Here is a 19,162-nt window from a genome sequence, read left to right as displayed (position 1 = left end):
TTTTCTCGATGCAGCTAATCGAACGGGTAACCTTTTATGGATTATTCCACTATTTATTACATTTAAGACAGCCGCGGTATACGTGACGTGTGGCTGGTGCTGACAAGTCAATTACATTATTCTCAGGCCAATAAAAAGCCTGTAAAGCAGAATTTTCTACTGCTAAGATATTGAAGCAAAATGGTTGAAATTGCGCTGTGAGGTGAAATGCATAATCAGGCCAAACTGCGTATACTTATAGACATTACCTACAGGCAATTATTAAACGTCATTTATGCCGTGATGAACACGAGAAGTGAAATGTAACAAAGGACCTTTGTACTTTAAGACAAAGCATTTAGTATGACGTCTAATATGAGAATATAACGCCGTGATATATGTACCTTATGTGAACTGGGATATAAACACACCGTTTGTGACTTATTAACCTTATTACCGTGCTATGACTCGTATTTGACGCAAAAATAGACGATTCAAAATAAGCCAACAAACTGTTTTGACCCACCAATAGTCTGGTCGTTTATTTTGTAAAAAAAAACAAGACAGAACTTAAATAGAAAGAACTCTTAGCGTAAAAATCACAGTTAATGCAATGTAAACAAAATTGAAGTTTGTTCTGCAGTTATACCACGTTCAGTTTATGAACAAGTTGTTTTTCGCGTCGAGATTCAACCTGTATTGGAAAAATAATAATAGAAAATAACAATAGGTCGAATCGATTACATATAACGTAAAGCGTTGATAGAATAACGATGTTCCCGTATTCTCAAAGACATATTAAACAAAAAATATATTGTTATATATATGTAACAAATGGCCCAAAAAATAAACATAAAATGAGTCGCAATAAAAGATGCAATGTTTTATTTCATACTTAAATGGATAACACAACCTATTCAAGCAAATTTATATAGTAGAGTGGGGGAAGATGGGACACCTTTTCGTTTAGTTTTCTCTTTCCATTTGGTAGTAAACAAAGAACATTCAATGAATTATAGAACCGTATCCTCACGACTTCCACAGACCGTTATTAATTGTTTAAAACACGATCAGGCTATTTGGATATTATGTATTAAAGGTGTCCTCTCTTCCCCCACCCTACTATACCTTTTGTACTTTATATTATTGCAATCCAAATAAAGAAAATGCTTCATATGTTTGTAATCTTGATTTTATTGAAAAACGCCATGTTATTTAAAACGTAATGAAATGCAATACAATAGAAACACGAAACAATGTTATCTTGTCCCTTTTTAAAAGTATTGTTAGACATTTGTTCCAAAATTATTCCAAAAATTAAAGGGCCTCGACCCCACAAATAATAGAATACACTGCATAGAGATGAGCAAACTTACCATGGTAGCTTGTGTGTTAAACTTCCGTTGCCCTGCTGGACTGTTCATCGTATATACGCTTTATGTTTGGTGTGGGGGGCTTTCTGTAGATGGCATGAAATAATAGATCGGTTATTCGTTTATAGTAATATAGGGAATATATAATTTTAAAACAAGATAACGTTCAAATGCCACTTCAAGTGCTGTAGCTTAATAAGTTTGACCTAATTTTTAATATATACAGCAGAGTGGGGGAGGGTGGGACACTTTTTAAGTCTATTTTCTTGTCCCATTTAGTAGTAAACAAAGAACACTCGAAGAATTATAAAACTATATCCTCACGACTCCCATATACCGTTGTTATTTGTTTAAAACACGTTCAGGATATTTGGATATTATGTGCTAAAAGGTGTCTCGTCCTCCCCCGCCGTACTATTTATGATTTAAAAACAAGATAACGTTCAAATGCCACTTCAAGAGCTGTATTAATAAAGTTTTACTTAAATATTAATATATAATGGGTTAGGTTAAAATGGGACACCTTTTCATTCTATTTCTCGTCCCATTCCCAATAATCATATTCTCACACAACTAAAACGCGCTGTTAGTTGTTAAAAATACGATTACGAAACCTGAGATTTTATGTGCTAACGGTATTCATCTTCAAAAGTTTAATCTCAATTACAATTAAAAATACTCACGCTTTCCCACAGAATTCCCCTCGTAACAAACGAATAAGGAAATGTTTATAATTCTCCCGTGAAGATTTGTTCATGACACCGTATATTATAAAGTTGACAGCAGAGTTTGAGAACGCCATCCAACCTATAATCTGTATAGAATGCGAACGATTGAATGATTGGAACTTATTTATCAGCAAGGCAACGTTATAATACTTGTGTTCCTACACACTCCAGCCGCTTACGAGTTACTATACGTATGTAACTTGTGGGCGGATATTTTGGAAAGATTTTTACGGTATGCTTGTCAATTAAGACAACCCATCAAAGAGAAATGGGTTGGAGTGACGTACACAAGTGTTTAAAAGTTTCAGAAAATAGAACAAGTTTGACGTCATTTTATGACTATAATTTTTTGTCCATAGGCTAAACTTTTATTAAAACAACAACATTTATACCTTTTTAGCAACCGGTGGAATATATAATTTGCCTGCTATGATCATCACACCATACGGCATCCAAAACAACATGTACGCGGTTATAATTACTGCAACGGTTTTCAGCAACCGTATATCTCGATCGAGCGCAGCCTCCGTCATAGTCGTATTGTTTTCCAACGATCCTTGTGCCATTAACCATTTTGATCTCTTTTTAACGATGCTGGATTAAAAATGAAATAATAAACCTTTTCTGTATTAAGTTAGACAGTACTTTTCAAACCTTTGGGGTAAGATCTAAATTGGTCGCTAGTTAATTTTGCTGGCTCGCCGACAAGTTAAGATATTTTGGAAAGTCAAATTATTATTATTGCATGCTTATATTAATTTGTTTCGGAATTGGGCAGCCTATAAGCCGCTATTATTTTGAAAGAAAATAATTGTTTCGGGCAGCAAAAAAATTCAATCATTGCCTTTAGGGGATTATGCGGAGTTTCTGATAACTAAGTCATAACCGCCATCAATTTGAAACAAAAGAAGGCAAATACGATGTTTTCACATTAACGCCGGTGGTTAAACAAGGACACTTGTATAGACTTCATATTAAAAGAAAAAAAGACTGTAGTTGAATATTTGCCCGAATAAAAGATGGCTGTACACAGTATCCGGAATTAGTCCGTTTTGTCTGTTTTGTCCGGATTTCGCTGCCGCGTGCGGAACTCGGTAATGGGTTTGCATACGGCTTCGCAAGCGAATTCGCACGCCGGATACTGTGTACAGCCACCTTAACCCAACACCCAGCTGGGACTTATAGGCCAAATTTACCCTTATATCCCACTAAACAAACACCCGGAAATTTGGATCAGTTTTCACCCGAAGACCAGTTTTTACCAGCTCAGAGATTTAAGCCATATTTGCCACATTATCCCAACACCCGGACCCAGGGTTTAAGGCCATGTAGGTTTATTGCATTAGCCAATACATTATTTATACTCACTGGTATAGTCTTTCATAGCAGAGACAAATAACGATAAAGGGTACGACCATCAAGAGAGCAACCAAGCTTATTGTGTAAGAGTTGGAGAACTTGTCGTCCCATAAGCATTCCATTATCATGTAATCATACCTGGAGATAAGGAGCCAATGTTAAGTTTAAGATATGGAAGTGTTGGGTTCGATTCCCGGGGAGGACAGTTTAAAGGTATTTTTAATTCGTTTTTTTTAGGGTAAGTTTTAGCTTAACAGCGAGCATGAAGTTTAGTAGGTTGGGGGAAGACGGGACACCTTTAGCACATAATATCCAAATACCTGATCGTGTTTTAAATAATCATCAACGGACTACAGGAGTGGTGAGAATGCGGTTTAATAAATGTTCTTTGTTTACTACCAAATGGGATGATGGGAATAGAGAAAAGGTTTTACATCTTCCCCGACCCTGCTATATGAATACACCATGTGTATATAGTTTATAAGAATACACCCATGTTATAACTCGACAGTAAGCATGAGGTGAATGAATACACCATGTGTGTCTGGTGTATAAGAAGACACCCATGTTATAACTCGACAGTGAACATGAGGTGAATGAATACACCATGTTTGTCTGGTGTATAAGAAGACACCCATGTTATAACTCGACAGTAAACATGAGGTGAATGAATACACCATGTTTGTCTGGTGTATAAGAAGACACCCATGTTATAACTCGACAGTGAACATGAGGTGAATGAATACACCATGTTTGTCTGGTGTATAAGAAGACACCCATGTTATAACTCGACAGTGAGCATGAGGTGTATGAATACACCATGTGTGTCTGGTGTGTAAGAAGACACCCATGTTATAACTGGACAGTGAGCATGAGGTGAATGAATACACCATGTGTGTCTGGTGTATAAGAAGACACCCATGTTATAACTGGACAGTGAACATGAGGTGAATGAATACACCATGTTTGTCTGGTGTATAAGAAGACACCCATGTTATAACTCGACAGTGAGCATGAGGTGAATGAATATATCATGTGTGTCTGGTGTATAAAAAGACACCCACGTTATAACTCGACAGTGAGCATGAGGTGTATGAACACACCATGTGTGTCTGGTGTATAAGAATATAGTCATATATATAATTTACACTCACGGTTGTTCAGCTAGCATTATAGCAGGAACGAAAGGAATGCAAGTCCACACCCATATCCCACATACCATGATACGGGTGTTCTTCTTTGAAAAGACACGCGGGTACGAACACGGACGAACGATCGCCCAATACCTGAGAAACAAAATGAAACTTATTTTGTCTCTTCGGTCACGGTAACGAAGAACGGGAAAGTTCACAAAGTCAAAAACACAAGAAGTAATCGTGAAACAGCAGTTGTTGGAACAGTAAAAAATACCACCTTGGATAAAAGACGTGACCGTTGTACGTCATATAGGCAATACAATATGCAGTACAGGGTGGGGAAAGATGGGACACTTTTTCGCTCTATTTTCTCGTCCCATTTAGTAGTAAACAAAGAACATTCAAAGAATTATAAAACTATATCCTCACGACTTCCATAAACCGTCGTTAATTGTTTAAAACACCATCAAGAGTTTTGGATATTATATGCTAAAGGTGTCCCATCTCCCCCTACCCTGGTATACATTAAAGTAAATAGCATTTACTTAAACAATATTAAAGTTCTAATTAGATAAAATACACATATAGTGTTTACTTTATAGTAAGGCAATCATACAGTTGCATTATAATGTCAACAATAAACACACTGCAAGAGAAAGAAAACGTAAACAAAAACATAACTTTATCGTAAACGTAATAATATGGTTATAATCGCAAGTATTTTATATTGTTACCAAGCTTATAATGGGTTCGTTATACAAAATCTAGAATGATCAGGAAAATTGCCGTTTAAACACAGCTGTTTTATACACACAATATTATAATAGATTAAACAAGACTAAATCGAGCACACAGAACAATTGAGCGTTTTCTAAATCGAAATAGTGTAGTGGTTCAAAGCAAAAATATCGTCCGAGTGTTTACACACATATATATCTACGATACGTTATTGAATTTTAACGTGATTTTTGCTTAACAACTAAGGTCAAATTACTTAAAACAACGAAAGCGATCGGAATTGACATGAAAATCAGAGTCGTTAATGACATTGTAGCAGTAACTACTTTAGAAATAAAGTATAAAAATCTTGACTGCTAAACCAAAATATTATGTATTATGCCATTCGTCAAAAAACTTAACGCTATACCCCCTGAAGATGTCTCGTCGTGGTAGACAAAACGTCGGTCTTTAAAGATCACAAAAACAAAATTCGAAACGCCCTTTTCCAGACTTATAGTATATACTTGGCGGTAACAACATATATTATTATTATACACCTAAACTTATAACACATATAGTAGATTGGGGTAAGATGGGACACATTTTTATTCTATTTTCTCGTTCCATTTGGTCGTAAACAAAGAAAATTGAAAGAATTATAAACATATATTCTTATGACTTTCATAGACCGTTGTTAATTGTTCAAAACACGATCAGGGTATTTGGATATTATGCGACAAAGGTGTCCCATCTTCCCCCACAGTACTCTACATCTAAAATTACATACATGTAACTAATACCTGTTTATTGCGATTGCTGCAAGACTGTGTATTGAACAAGCACAAGCTGTCGACATTAGGAACGCAACCACACGACAAGCGAAGTTGGGCAGAGTATTTTCGGTGGCGATGACGTTGGCCAATACACAAGGTACCAGTACGGCAGTTACCTGAATAATATAAGAGGTTTTAAAACTGTGTTTTATTACTAATTTTTATTTAACTAAAAGTTAAATTTTGTAACGCAAAACATGCCCAAAATTAAGAAACACGGAATCGACGTCACAGACATGACGTCACGCGAGCTGGAAGTTTCCTTAACATCCGGTTTACGTTTGGCCGCATTGTTACGTAAGCGTGACGCAATTACGTAACACGTACTTGTGTGACGTAGTGCGTAACGCGCGTGTTTTACATCTGGTGTGATTTTCTGCGCGATGATAAACTCACTATACAATACAATGGCGTATACAATGTTTTTAACACTTCTTTCAGGTCACGAATGTCAATAAACAGGTTACTGATTAATTGTTAAAAACAATACGTTTTAAAATATGGGTAACTATGAGCTAACGGTATCCATCTGACCCAGCTGTATATATTTACAATTCGCTAAGTTTTAGACAATTTTACCTAAGTTGTTTTTTATTTAAAAAATATATTTAAAATACGCTGGTTTTAAGACAATTTACTTAAGTTTTCTTTCTCTTACCAATAAATCAGCGACAGCAAGATTGACGATAAAGATGTTCCCACTGACGTGCGTCCGGCTCACCGATTTAATTGAACAAATCACCAGCATATTACCAAGTGTTCCGAGCAATATAATGCACACAAGATATACGATTTCTATTGTTCGTTGGAACCCGTATATTCCATACCATGGGTTGGGGTTGGCGGTTGTTGCACTTAAGTTAGGGCCTACTGTTGCGTTTAATAAATTATCCATGCTTGTGGAATCCTAACCACAGCAATACTGTAAATAAACGTAATAATAAAAACTATTACTTTTATATGACTCTTCAATTACGGTAGTAACGATTAAAAAAGTTAAAACGAAAATACGGGATATAGCGACGAACGAACAGTTATTCTAACGAGAAACATTTTTTATAAAACAATAACATAACGTTTTCTGATTTAGCAGAAATACATTATAAGTGAAATGAGCATAATGTTCGATTTGTAAATACACAATGAACGAATAAACGTGTGACTGTCTACTAAACAAGTTTATAAACGACCCATATAAACGTCGGCGGTTGTCTGTATTGACGTAGATGCCGACAAGTCACCATAAACGCAATGCTACCAATGAGCAAATGGGTGTCCACACATATAGTACTGTGGGGTAAGACGGGACACCTTACCACATAATACCCAAATATCCTGATCTTGTTTTAAACAATTTACAACGGTCTATGGGAGTCGCAAGGATACAGTTTTATAATTTATTAAATGGTCTTTATTTACTACCAAATAGGGACGAGAAAATAGAATAAAAAGGTGTCCTATATCTTCTCCACCCTGCTATACAACAACAATAACGCAATTAAACACGCATCTTAAGTTAACCTAATCTTAACCTAATCTTGAAAGATTTGTTACTAAATCTAAAACAAAATACATTTCTATTTATAACCTTTGCAATATCAATATTACATGTGCACCTCATCGCTTATAAGCTGTTGTATCAACAGCAAATGCGATTTTTAAATCGGCCAAAATCCGCTACCTCTAACGCGAAGGTTCCTGAGTATTCAAAGCACGAATCTCGTCTCGCTGTTTAAATAAAGTAAACTCGATTTCTTATTTGCTTGTTTTGACTAAAACGAGAAAGGGAAGTAAAAAGAGAAAAGACGAGAAATGACTCCCACCGCGGCGCGAAAATGCTGATTAAGATTACGTCACGTGCCCGACTGTGCTGACGTCATTAAATACGCGAATTCGGGCAACAATGCTTTGCTATTAACCCCACGTACTGTATACCTTAGTTTACATCATTTAAGCATTAGGAAGCATTATGTATGTATTTGTACATAAGTAGTTAATGCATACGTCGGTAATGAATATTTAAAAGCCAAACCACGAAGTCGATTACCATTAGCAGCAAGTGTGAGCGATAATGAAACGCAATTGTCCTTGTATGGCGATCGTTTATATTATCATTTATTAAAATGCAAACCTATCTACACCGTATGTTACAACATGGCCGGTTCTGCGTTTGTATTTGCGTTCAAGTGGAAAATGGTTCGGAATCGGCAGTTTTGTTATGTCGCACCTCATGCTCACTAGTTTTAACACGAGTGTCTTCTTATACACCCCCTGCTCACTGTCAAGTTATAACATGGGTGACTTCTTATTATACGTTAATGAGCACTAAAACGAAACTATGAAACAGAAAGAGCCAACTTTGGTCTAACTCACAGGTCCCTTGCTCGCTGTAGGATCTTACCTATATAGAAGGAGAGAAAAATACGGATCGAACGTTTCCTAATCTTGTAATACAAGATTCGTATTCTTTCCAGTCTTACCGAATCTTCCGTATCAATTGACTTGTACATTATTTATGGCGCGTTACTGGATTAACCTTGTAAGGCAATAACTAGAAAAACAAGTCTGTAATTGCTTTGTTGGTTCGTCGCTTTGATAGGTCTGCGATTCAATTGTTTTTGCGCTTTTAGGTGAATCATTCAACACATTTTAAAATATTTTACTGCGAAAATTCACCAAGTATTTAACTTTATATAGAAGGTGTTTTATAGTTTTCGCAATACATCCATAACGTGTTACATTCCGTGACGTAGAAGGTGTTATTGTATTTTCTAAATAAAGTTCTCCAGGTGAAGTAATAAAACCTGCGACTTCAATAGTAAAACCAAACGTCATCAACACTTGTTTTAACTTGGTCCACAATAATCGTGACGTCAGCAAATATTTCAAGATGAAACGATCCCGATCTTGGCTGGGCTTGGGCGAAGACATTTTACGGCTAACGGTGTTCGTTTATTCGTCCCCGCTTTATCTAATGTTGTCCGTTGAAAGTTCTGTAGATGAGAAACGTTGTTTGCGATAATAAATATATAGTAACTGTAGGGTAAGATGGGATACTGTTAGCACTTGAAATATTTCCTTATTGTATTTCGAACAAACAACAGTGTTATTTTGAAGTCGTTTTAGTTGTTTACAACCAAATGGGACAGTAAAGAAGAATAACACATGTTCCATCTTACCCCACTCTAAGAGTTGAACAATAGGGTAGGAACTTGGAATTTCGGTTCCTTGTACAAGTTCGCATTCCTAGCTTTAAACATGTGTGAAACATTCAGCCATTAAAATGGTTCCCACTTAACTTTACGTGAACAAGGAGGTATAGTAGGGTGGGGAAAGATGGAACACCTTTTTCCTTTATTTTCTCGTCTCTTTTGGAAGTAAACAAACGACATTCAAAAAGATGTTTAGATATTATGCGCTAAAAGTGTCTCGTCTCCCCCCATGCTACTAGGTAGAAATCTCTTCCTTTTGCAAATAATGACGAAATCGTATAAAGGTCGTGTTGAAGCATATCAGGTTAAAAATGCGGAATAATTCGGGTTCATATTTACCGTAATTAACGTCGAGTTTCGAAAAGAATTGTTAGAGAAGTCGCTGCCCTTGCTTGCAGGGTATCTGGAAATAAAAAAGAGTAAAATAACGACATCAATATATATACCTGCATTGCTAGCTCTCAACTTTTTAAAGGATTATCCCGGGTCAGCGTTAATCCTTGCGGGGTCGCGGTACATGAATAATAGAAACACAACGCGGCTTTTGCGATTCTTGCTTTTCTTGTGACGATATAACATCGGAAAAATTCCTTCTGTTTTAAAATTGTTTTTTTTTCGTAATTTTTAAAGCACTTAAATTCCGAAGCTGTCAAACGGTTGTTTTGATACCACAGCGTTTACAATGATTTGCCAAACTCTTAAACCAGAAAGACTTAGCGAAAGAAGATAGTATAGTATAGGGTGGGGGGAGGATAGGACACCTTGAACACATACTGTCCAAATATTCCGATCGTGTTTTAAACAACAGTCTAAGGGAGTCGTGAGGATACGATTTTATTATTCTTTGAAATTTCTTAGTTTACTAACAGTTGGTAAGAGAAATTAGAATGAAAAGGTGTCCCATCTCCCCCGCCCTACTATACATATAAATAGTAATATAGCTTACTTCTCTGCTTTATTGCATATCTTCCGTATGACTTCCACATACCCCCTTCTATAGCTAGGGTTCATGACCCCGTATATCACGAAGTTTACAGACGAGTTTGTGAACGCCATCCACCCGAAGATCTGCAAAATATAAAGTTTAACTCAAATACATCAACGACCCTATCTTCATAAATTTATGGTGGATATCATCGCATTTGCTGGTAAACAAAAAACATTAACAGAATTATAAAATCGAAATTATAAAACTTGGGAGTCGTGAGGATACGGTTTTAATATTTTTTTGTTTACCAAATTGTACAAGAAAATAAAATAAAAATGTTTCCCATCTTTCCCACTCTGTTATATCTTACTTTCTTGGGTAGCGCTGGTATATTGATTGGATCAATTATAATACACATCCCGTAAGGCAGCCAACATATAACATAAGCAAGGATAGCAACCGCCAATGTCTTCAAAAGTCGAATTTCTCTTCTATAAACATGGCTATCATTTTTCTTGATCGGTTGCCGCACACGAGTGGATTCTTGTTGCTTTCTGAACCACACTCCCCCTTTACGAACGTTCCTGTATAAGATGTTTATGTTGAAACAAATCCAAAATCGTGACGTAAGGTTTTCGATATGACGTATTTTTTGTATGAGGTAAATTTTTCGTTGCTAAAAAAATTAAAAAGTCTACAAAGAACTATTTAGTTATAGCAATTGCTGTTAAGTGTCCTGTCCAAGGACACATACGCCCACAATGTGGCAGTGTCGAGCTATCATGGAGACGATAGGAGATCTCTTACAAGTCGTCAATAATGTTATACTCGTTAGATTACGTAATATTGTTTGTTCTAAGAAAACTTAGAACTAAATATTTGTATGCAAATTTTTCCACGCCTACTTGTACAGTTTCCAGTAGCATACACAGATAGTTATCAGCGGGAACATAATCACAACAACAACCAGAACAACTGTGTACAAGCGTGAGAACTGGTCGTCCCACAAACATTCCATGATCTTTGGATCGTATCTGGATAGAATTTAATTTTATTAATACCATATTTTTATCTTTTAAATAGGGTTGATATATAGTAGGGTGGGAAAGATGGGACACATTTTTATTTTATTTTATCGTCCCATTTGGTAGTAAACAAAGAACACTCAAAGAATTATTAAACCGTATCCTCAAGACTCTTATAGACTGCTGTTAATTGTTTAAAACTCCATCAGGATATTTAGATATTATGCGTTAAAGGTGTCCCATCTCTCTTACAAGGTTACAAACTTACGGCTTCCCCGTCAGAGGTATTGAAGGTACGAATAGAATGATCGACCACAACCAAATAGCAATAACGAATATCACCGTGTTCCTATTTGAGAATACCCTGGAATACGACGATGACCGAACTACAGCCCAGTATCTGGAAATTTACGTCGAATTAAAAATTAATATTCGAGGTTACGTGTGTGATTTTCCATGGGATCATAGTTAGGAATACATGGGGGTACGAGTGAACCCATGTTGTTATTCTGTGGTTTATTATTTATTTATTCTTCTCTCAGAGATTTGAAAATAAAATAAAAAGGCAAAAATTATCAAATTTAACAAACATTAGAAACAGTGTATATACATTAGGGTGGGAAAAAATGGGACACAGGTGCATTCTATTTTCTCGTCCCATTTGGAACTAAACAACATCGTTTAAAGAATTATAAAACCGTATTCTCACGTAGACCGATGTTAATTGTTTAAAACACAATCATCTGAATGAATGAATAAATGTATATATGAATGTAATTACTTTAAAAAAGGAAAACGACAGTCGTTATCACACGGGTTTAACACCTCGTGCCAGCTTACGAGTTACCATGTATGTTACTTGGGTGATTATTTTTTTGGGAATTTTTTCATTTTTTTTTATGTATGGCTGATAATTTGGACAACCCATTAGTGACCACTGGGTTGGAGCAATTGTCGTTAAGTGTCTTGCCCAAGGACACATACGCCCACAATGGTAGCAGCGACGAGCCTTGAACCAATTACCTAATGGTTACAGGCTTATGGTTATAACATAAATACCAATATAATAAAAGGCATGACACCCTAAAACATGCACTAATAAAGTCATTCTCCTGTAAGTTACAGGGTTCGAATCCAGGCAAAGAAGGTAAAATAGTTTAATATATATGAATGGATGGCGTCCTACAGCGAGACAGACATGGAACTTGGGGTTTAGGCACGAATTGTTGTTTTCACAAATAGTTATTTACCTGTTTACTGAGACTGCTGTGAGGTTATGGATTGAACATGAACACGTCACAGACATCATGAAACCGATAATACGACACGGGATATCTGGTAGGGTGTTCTCGTTCGCTATGACGTTGGAGAGTACGCTTGGTACCAGTACCATGACCACCTGTGTATTTATATAGGGGTAAGATGGGACATCTTTTCATTCTATTTCTGGTCCCATTTGGTAGTAAGCAAAGAACATTCAAAGACGTATAAACCTGTATCCACACGGCTTCCAGAGACCGTTGTTAATTGTTTAAATTACAAATAGGATAATTAGATATTATGTGCAAAGGTGCCCCCCTCCTAGAATAGACTATTTAGCTGAAAAACCTAAGCTGCCTATCCTACTGTGGTGGACATAATAGCCCTTTGTTTAAACCCTTGACCGCTACGGTCTGGTTTGCCCTTATCGGCGTCCACATATTTCTCGGAAATTTTAATGAACGTTATATAACATTTACTTATTTGTTCATTCCTTCTCAACTATGTAATGCGCACTACGTGTTCTGTATACGTGACCACGCAGTATATAATCGCGAACGCCTGCTTAAAACAATTGTAGCTTAGTTTAGTGATAGGTCAAGCAATCATAGTTTCTAAGGTTTTGCCGCGCATGAAGCCGTCGCTGCGAACACACGATTAAAACGTTTAATTAAAAGTCGTGTAGTCGTTAATGTGGCTTGGCACGAATCTTTTTAAAATGTAAAAAGGAGAGTTTTTGATGTAGAAAAGATTTTCTAGATTAGTTAACTTATTGTATTCATACACCTCATGCTCACTGTCAAGTTATAGCACGGGCGTCTTCTTATACACCAGACACACATGGTGTATTCATACACTTATGCTCACTGTCGAGTTACAACATGTGTGTCTTCTCATATACACCTCAATTTCAATGCCATAACTCACCATAAGATCAGCCACAGCGAGGTTTATGATGAAAATGTTTCCATAAACATGAACTTTCTTCCTAATCACGATAGCAGCGACCACTAACATGTTCCCGATCGATCCAACTGTCATGACGATCACCAGATAAATCATTTCAACGATCTGTTGTGCGAGGGGTCTCGTAGACCATGGGTTGGGGTCTAACGTAGTTGAGTCGCTTATGTTGGTTAAATCTAACGCATCGGTCTCCATATTTAACTATAGAGTGGTGTCTGTTATGGAGAAAGTAAGATTATAATTTCGTGCATGGGCGTGAGCTCTGAATTCTTATGTGGATATTCAAATATATAGTGTATAGGGTGGGGTAAGATAGGACACCTTTAGCACATAATATCCAAATATCCTGATTGTGTTTTGAACAATTATTGACGGTCAATAATTGTTCAAAATGGGACAATAAAATGGAATAAAATTGTGTCCCATCTTTCTCACCCTACTCTATAACATGTGTTCTATTATTTACGTTACTCAAATAACGCGTCAGCTGGTTGCCTGCTTTACAAAGGTCACAGATTATATAATTAATGCATGTAACAAAACAAACATTCTGAAACTTCTATATTTTGCTATAACACGACTGCCGTTTGATTCGTTACTTTCCGGTTTTTTTTGCCAATTTTTTTCGATATAAAACCGTTAGTAAACATATTATTCCTGATATTACTGCCTGTCTCACTAAACTATCTTAATACATATAATTCTGAAGCTCCGCCAGCGTTGTACAACATATAGTTACAGCGCGTATGCTGTTTGTAAATGCTTGTATTATAGTGATAGCTTAATTATCAAAACATTTCCAAGAACAAATTCTCTGCACTATCTAGAACACTTCGTTCGTTTCCTGCGTAAATAACCTATATGTCAAAGTGACGTAATGATTACGTCATAACCCATGTTATTTTACGTAACTTAATCTGCTGTAAATTGTTTTCACCTTAAACAATATTGTGATACTGAGAAAAGTAACGCCACAACCGCTACAGCGGGTGAAACGAGATCAAGTATGAACTCGTTCACAATATAACCCGAAATCATTACCGATAAATATTTAATAACTTGTGTGAAAACGCGCATTGAACAGCGCCCAAAAATCTCACGCTGTCTACACCTCAACGTGCAGCAATAAACACCAAACTGAGTTGAATAAGCGACCATAACATAACGTGTATCACAGATTCCGTTGCGCAATTTTCATGGTGATTACATGCACTTGCTCGTCACTGTTTTGCGAAATGTTGACGTTTTGAAACGTTTATATTCATCACAGCATTAGGCTTCTGCTGTTACATATATCGCAGTTGTGCTGAAACTGTTTGTTTATAAGCTTGTATTTGTTTTACTAATACAGTATATACAGACAGTAGTGTGGGGGAGATGGGGCACCCTTTAACTCTATTTTCTCGTCCCATTTAGTAGTAAACAAAGAACATTCCCAAAGATATCGTTGTTTTTTTACACCTTTTGCACATAGTATCCAAATATACTGATCGTGTTTTAACCAAATAAAAACGGTCTATGGAAGTCGGTTTTATAATTACGTGAATGTTCTTTGCTTACTACCAAACGGGACAGGAAAATAGAATAAAAGGGTGTCCCATTTTTCCCACCCTACTATACAACAACACTAGACTAAATTCTATATAATACATGTATTTACTTATCCTAATTTTGGTTAAAGTCTGATCTATATCACTACAGTGAAGCAGCTGATGATTGGTAAACAAAAGCTCCTCGGTTTTTTTATCGCAAATGTCAGAAACGAAATGCGGTTTATCATTTGCACACAGATGGGTTATAATAAATATATACGGATGTTTATTTTACCGAGAATACAAATTAACAACAAACTTATATACGTGGTGACTCATATAAGCGCGCACGAGATGTATGAAACAGAACAGCCGTGTTATAACGACTGTAGTTGCCTCACTACACGAAGGTAAAGTAATATATATTCATTCAACTATTCTTCCGTGTATTATAAATCTCGGGTCTTTGGGTTAAAAGTTATGTTAAGCCAAAAGTAACTTGCACGCAATCATTTAGAAAGAAAACATAACATATTCGTAAACTAAACTAACAAATGTTAAAGTCTTTTCAAACTAAAAGTAACTTGCACAACTGCTCAGAAACTTCCCTATATACACTAAACTATACCAAAGTAAAACTCAGCGACAACAGTCAGGTCAACGTCCGTGCAAAAACGCAGGTAATCAACTGAGGCGACGAGGACAATCTAGAATTTATGTGGAAAACCTTTATTACGTAATCAACATGGCGTTTTAAAGTGCCGGCGACTTTTGTACTGACTATTGTTTCGTGTTGGGAAAAACAATCAATGTTATCGGTTATGCAACAGGTAGTTTCGCATGTGGACATAATGGCTTATTTATGAGAACTGATGCAATGCATGTTATTCAAATACGAAACACGAAAATGATGCACCTTATTTAGCTTTAGTAGAAAACTTGGTAAATAAAAAAAAAAAAAACTTGGTAAATAAAATAAAAAAAGGAAAAATGGTAAATGAAATAAAACATGTGATTTTAAGGGAAAAACTATAGTTCATCATAAATGTGTGGAGTGAAAATTATGTTTAAAAAAAGAGGAGAAAGATTAAGTTAGACACCAAATTTTACCGGACAAGTTTTGAAAATTATTTTATTCATATCGTTGTATGGTTTAACGCTACTTCCTGTATTTTCGCTTTTAAACTACTCCGACCTTCGTTGCTGAACAGAGAAAAATGTTGTTCATTTATTAAATTAGCTACGTAACATTTTTTTCTATTTAAAAATCAATGGTCTATGGGAGTTTGTGAGGATACGGTTTTATAATTCGTTGAATGTTTTTTGTTTGCTACCAAATGGGACGAGAAAATAGAATGAAAAGGTGTCATATTTTCCCCCGTTCTACTATAAATCTGAAACATCACCTTATACGTTTCAATACCATAAGTCATCACATCATAACTACCCGGATTGGTTCATAACCATGAATGAGTTGTATTTATTTATTTATTCAAGGAGGGAATAATTTATAATATAGAATCCAACCAATCTTCTAAGTCTTGCTCGTTATTGTTCATTGCAGTTGATGTAACTTGCTGTGGTTGCTTTGGTTCTTCAATACTCTTGTGCGTTTGAGTTACTGCGACGTCAGTTGATGACGTAAGCAAGTCGTTAAGTACGTCATCGAACTCGTCTGACACAGTTGGCTTCACATCCATATCACGTGACGTTGATGGACCAATTGGATCAAAGTTTTGTTTAAAATTTATTCGTGAAATAAATGAAGTGTCCGTTTCGCTTGGTTGTGTAGAAGTGATCGGTTTTGCAGTTTGCTGATTTGTGGTTTTATTGGTGGTTGATTTGTTGGTGTCTAGTCCAGTCTTCGTCATATGTGTTTGTTTCTCTTTTTTTAAATTTGTTTTCGGCTTTACAGTACTTGCTGTGTCACCATTACTTTGATTACTCAGCGCCGGTGTTTGCACCGATTCTACGGGGTGAAATAACAAAATTATTGTATTTTGAAATTATGCAAAAATACTTCTACTTAACAAACCTACAACAGTAAAAAGAGTTACAGAAAAGGAGATGTTAGTTACAAAGTTTGTAACTTTTGTTATTATTTTTTTCTTTGAGAAAACTATCAATTTAGACAACCAATTAGTGACCACTGGTTTGGTACAATTGTCGTTAACTGTCTTGCTTAAAGACACATGTCAATATTGGTAGCAGCACCGAGCATTGAACTCATTACTTTTGGGTTGCATTTACCAATACGCTAAGGCCCAGAGTTAAACTATGTACATAAATAGCATAACTTATCAGTGTTAACTTATAACCATACCTTTTATTTCTTTAGGTTTAAATAAAGGGATTTCATATTCACTAGTTGAGATGGAAGCATTACATTTTCCACCGGCTTCACCCGAAACCACTTCTCTAACATCGTACACTGACCATGGGACGTCCATAACATATTTTGACATCAATAAAATGAAAGATTCATTTTCACTGCTGGCATCATTGTGGTTTTGATTGAAATTGTAACTTTTTCCGGATTCTGGCTGAAATATTGTTTAAATTTTAAAAATTTTAAAATAATTCTAATAGTCTCAAACTAAACACTCTTGATTTCATTCTATATCCTTGAGGCCAAAATCCCATCAACATAACACACTGTGAGTCCTAGGATTTAGGCCAGGATAGACTTAAATGTAAGGTATTCCATATTTAGAATTAAACAATTAATAAGGTAGCTAGAAACTTCCCATTAGATACTAGAGACATAGTTTAAACTAAACTAATATAAATTTTACCTTAAGTTGGTTTGCTGAGATCCCTAATTTATCAAGCAACGTAAGGTGTTGAAATGATTTTGACAATTCCTCTGTGTTAATGCAGAACATATCATCCAATTCCTGTTGTATGTTTAATACACTGTGTTGTTGGATTTTACAATGTTTAATATTAGTCTTTAATTACATAACATTAAACATCATTTCTTGTAAGACGGTAATAAAGCTAAAATTAAACTAAAACCTCATTGGAAAGAGAATTGGCAAAAAGCGACAGTCATTAAAAAGAAAAAGTTTTACGGTAAAAGCTTTATTAAAAGATATCTTGTCAAAATCCACAAAAAATAATTTTAGGTTCCTTTAGAGGAACAATAAACTATTAAAAATGTCACCATCAGCCTTTAAACGTTTAAGTAATAACAAAAGCCAAACTTTTAAAATAGATTAATTATCGCGAACCTCAGGGTTTTCCCATTCTTTCTCCTCTGCAAGTTTCATGTAAGAATCTGCTCCACCTAAAAATATTTACACAATATTTAAGTTGTAAACAGGCCCTTTTCTTGCTTTTTGGCAACTGTTTACCATTTTTCCCAAAACTTTTCCGGACCCAAGCTTTATATTTAAAGACTTCTCCAGAAAGTAAATCCATTATAATATGATGATATATAATAATAATAATTTGGACAATCCATTAGTGGCCACTTGGTTGTGGCTGACTTGTTTTTAAAGACAAACCTGCAGATTGTATTAGGGTCTCCACATCGACGTCAACTTCGTCATTATCATCATAATCGTTAGGTAGATCATACGACTGCGTTGGTTGCACAACTTGTCGCTTTGAATACTTTGGTTCATCTTCATCAAGATACTAGAATTGTAACAAACTGTTTGAATGTTGAATTCAAAGTTACATCACTTATGTAAATTAGAAGAAATGCTTGCGCAAAGGATTTATCAACAAAACAGTGTAAAAAACTAACCTGACTGTCTTTGATTTTCCCATCTTCGGTATGACGCGTCGCTGGTTTATTATCTGTATTATAATATATTAATTTATATACAATATTTGCATGCCCAACATGCATTGATCGTATACAAAATATTCAGTTTAAACAGTTGCAAGTTATTACGTGCCAGTTTCACTCTTTTCGGTGTTATGTTTCTTTTTATACTGAGCACTTTTCTTTTTCTTGTGCTCGTCCGGGCGCATTTTGCTCTACAGTTTTCTACCACATATTCTTCAACAAAACGCAAAATGATGTTTGGATTTTAGAAAGGGGAATTCCCTATCTAAGCTGTACATAAAAACAGTTTGCTGGACTGTTCAAGTTTTAAAT

At 35.6% G+C, this 19,162-nt stretch overlaps 3 protein-coding genes across 5 annotated transcripts; all 3 read right to left on the bottom strand.

Annotated features, from left to right (window-relative positions):
* Positions 1-491: 491 nt before the first annotated feature.
* On the bottom strand, positions 492-8,427 carry LOC149729027 (melatonin receptor type 1B-like). Of its 2 annotated transcripts, XM_089887568.1 has the most exons (8): positions 6,787-7,882; positions 6,096-6,244; positions 4,594-4,725; positions 3,449-3,577; positions 2,473-2,674; positions 2,036-2,166; positions 1,356-1,438; positions 492-673 (listed from the first exon to the last, which is right to left on the bottom strand). In XM_089887568.1, exons 1-7 carry the CDS (start codon positions 7,021-7,023, stop codon positions 1,372-1,374), a joined length of 1,047 nt encoding a protein of 348 aa, XP_089743694.1. In that variant the 5' UTR covers positions 7,024-7,882; the 3' UTR covers positions 492-673; positions 1,356-1,371. The 2 variants fall into 2 exon arrangements, with proteins under 2 accessions (XP_089743694.1, XP_089743695.1); XM_089887569.1 differs by lacking the exon at positions 2,036-2,166 and having other exon boundaries at positions 6,787-8,427.
* Positions 8,428-8,771: 344 nt separating this feature from the next.
* Positions 8,772-16,352, bottom strand: LOC149729026 (melatonin receptor type 1A-like). 2 transcript variants are annotated; one of them, XR_016385958.1, is made up of 9 exons: positions 13,481-16,352; positions 12,544-12,692; positions 11,562-11,693; positions 11,174-11,302; positions 10,639-10,852; positions 10,287-10,408; positions 9,807-9,933; positions 9,680-9,743; positions 8,772-9,121 (listed from the first exon to the last, which is right to left on the bottom strand). XR_016385958.1 is itself a non-coding variant. In XM_089887564.1 (8 exons), exons 1-8 carry the CDS (start codon positions 13,712-13,714, stop codon positions 9,014-9,016), a joined length of 1,152 nt encoding a protein of 383 aa, XP_089743690.1. In that variant the 5' UTR covers positions 13,715-16,352; the 3' UTR covers positions 8,772-9,013. The 2 variants fall into 2 exon arrangements, 1 of the variants encoding a protein (XP_089743690.1); XM_089887564.1 differs by lacking the exon at positions 9,807-9,933.
* Positions 16,353-16,503: 151 nt separating this feature from the next.
* On the bottom strand, positions 16,504-19,124 carry LOC149729025 (uncharacterized). The gene is made up of 7 exons (XM_089887566.1): positions 18,960-19,124; positions 18,806-18,858; positions 18,561-18,693; positions 18,285-18,340; positions 17,847-17,948; positions 17,375-17,594; positions 16,504-17,020 (listed from the first exon to the last, which is right to left on the bottom strand). The coding sequence occupies exons 1-7, from the start codon at positions 19,033-19,035 to the stop codon at positions 16,560-16,562; spliced, it is 1,101 nt and encodes a 366-aa protein (XP_089743692.1). The 5' UTR covers positions 19,036-19,124; the 3' UTR covers positions 16,504-16,559.
* Between the last annotated feature and the right edge of the window lie 38 nt (positions 19,125-19,162).

This window comes from Ciona robusta, chromosome 11 (assembly GCF_009617815.1).
Source record: "Ciona robusta chromosome 11, ASM961781v2".
Lineage (NCBI taxonomy): Eukaryota > Metazoa > Chordata > Ascidiacea > Phlebobranchia > Cionidae > Ciona > Ciona robusta.
This window is presented reverse-complemented; position numbering and strand designations above follow the sequence as displayed.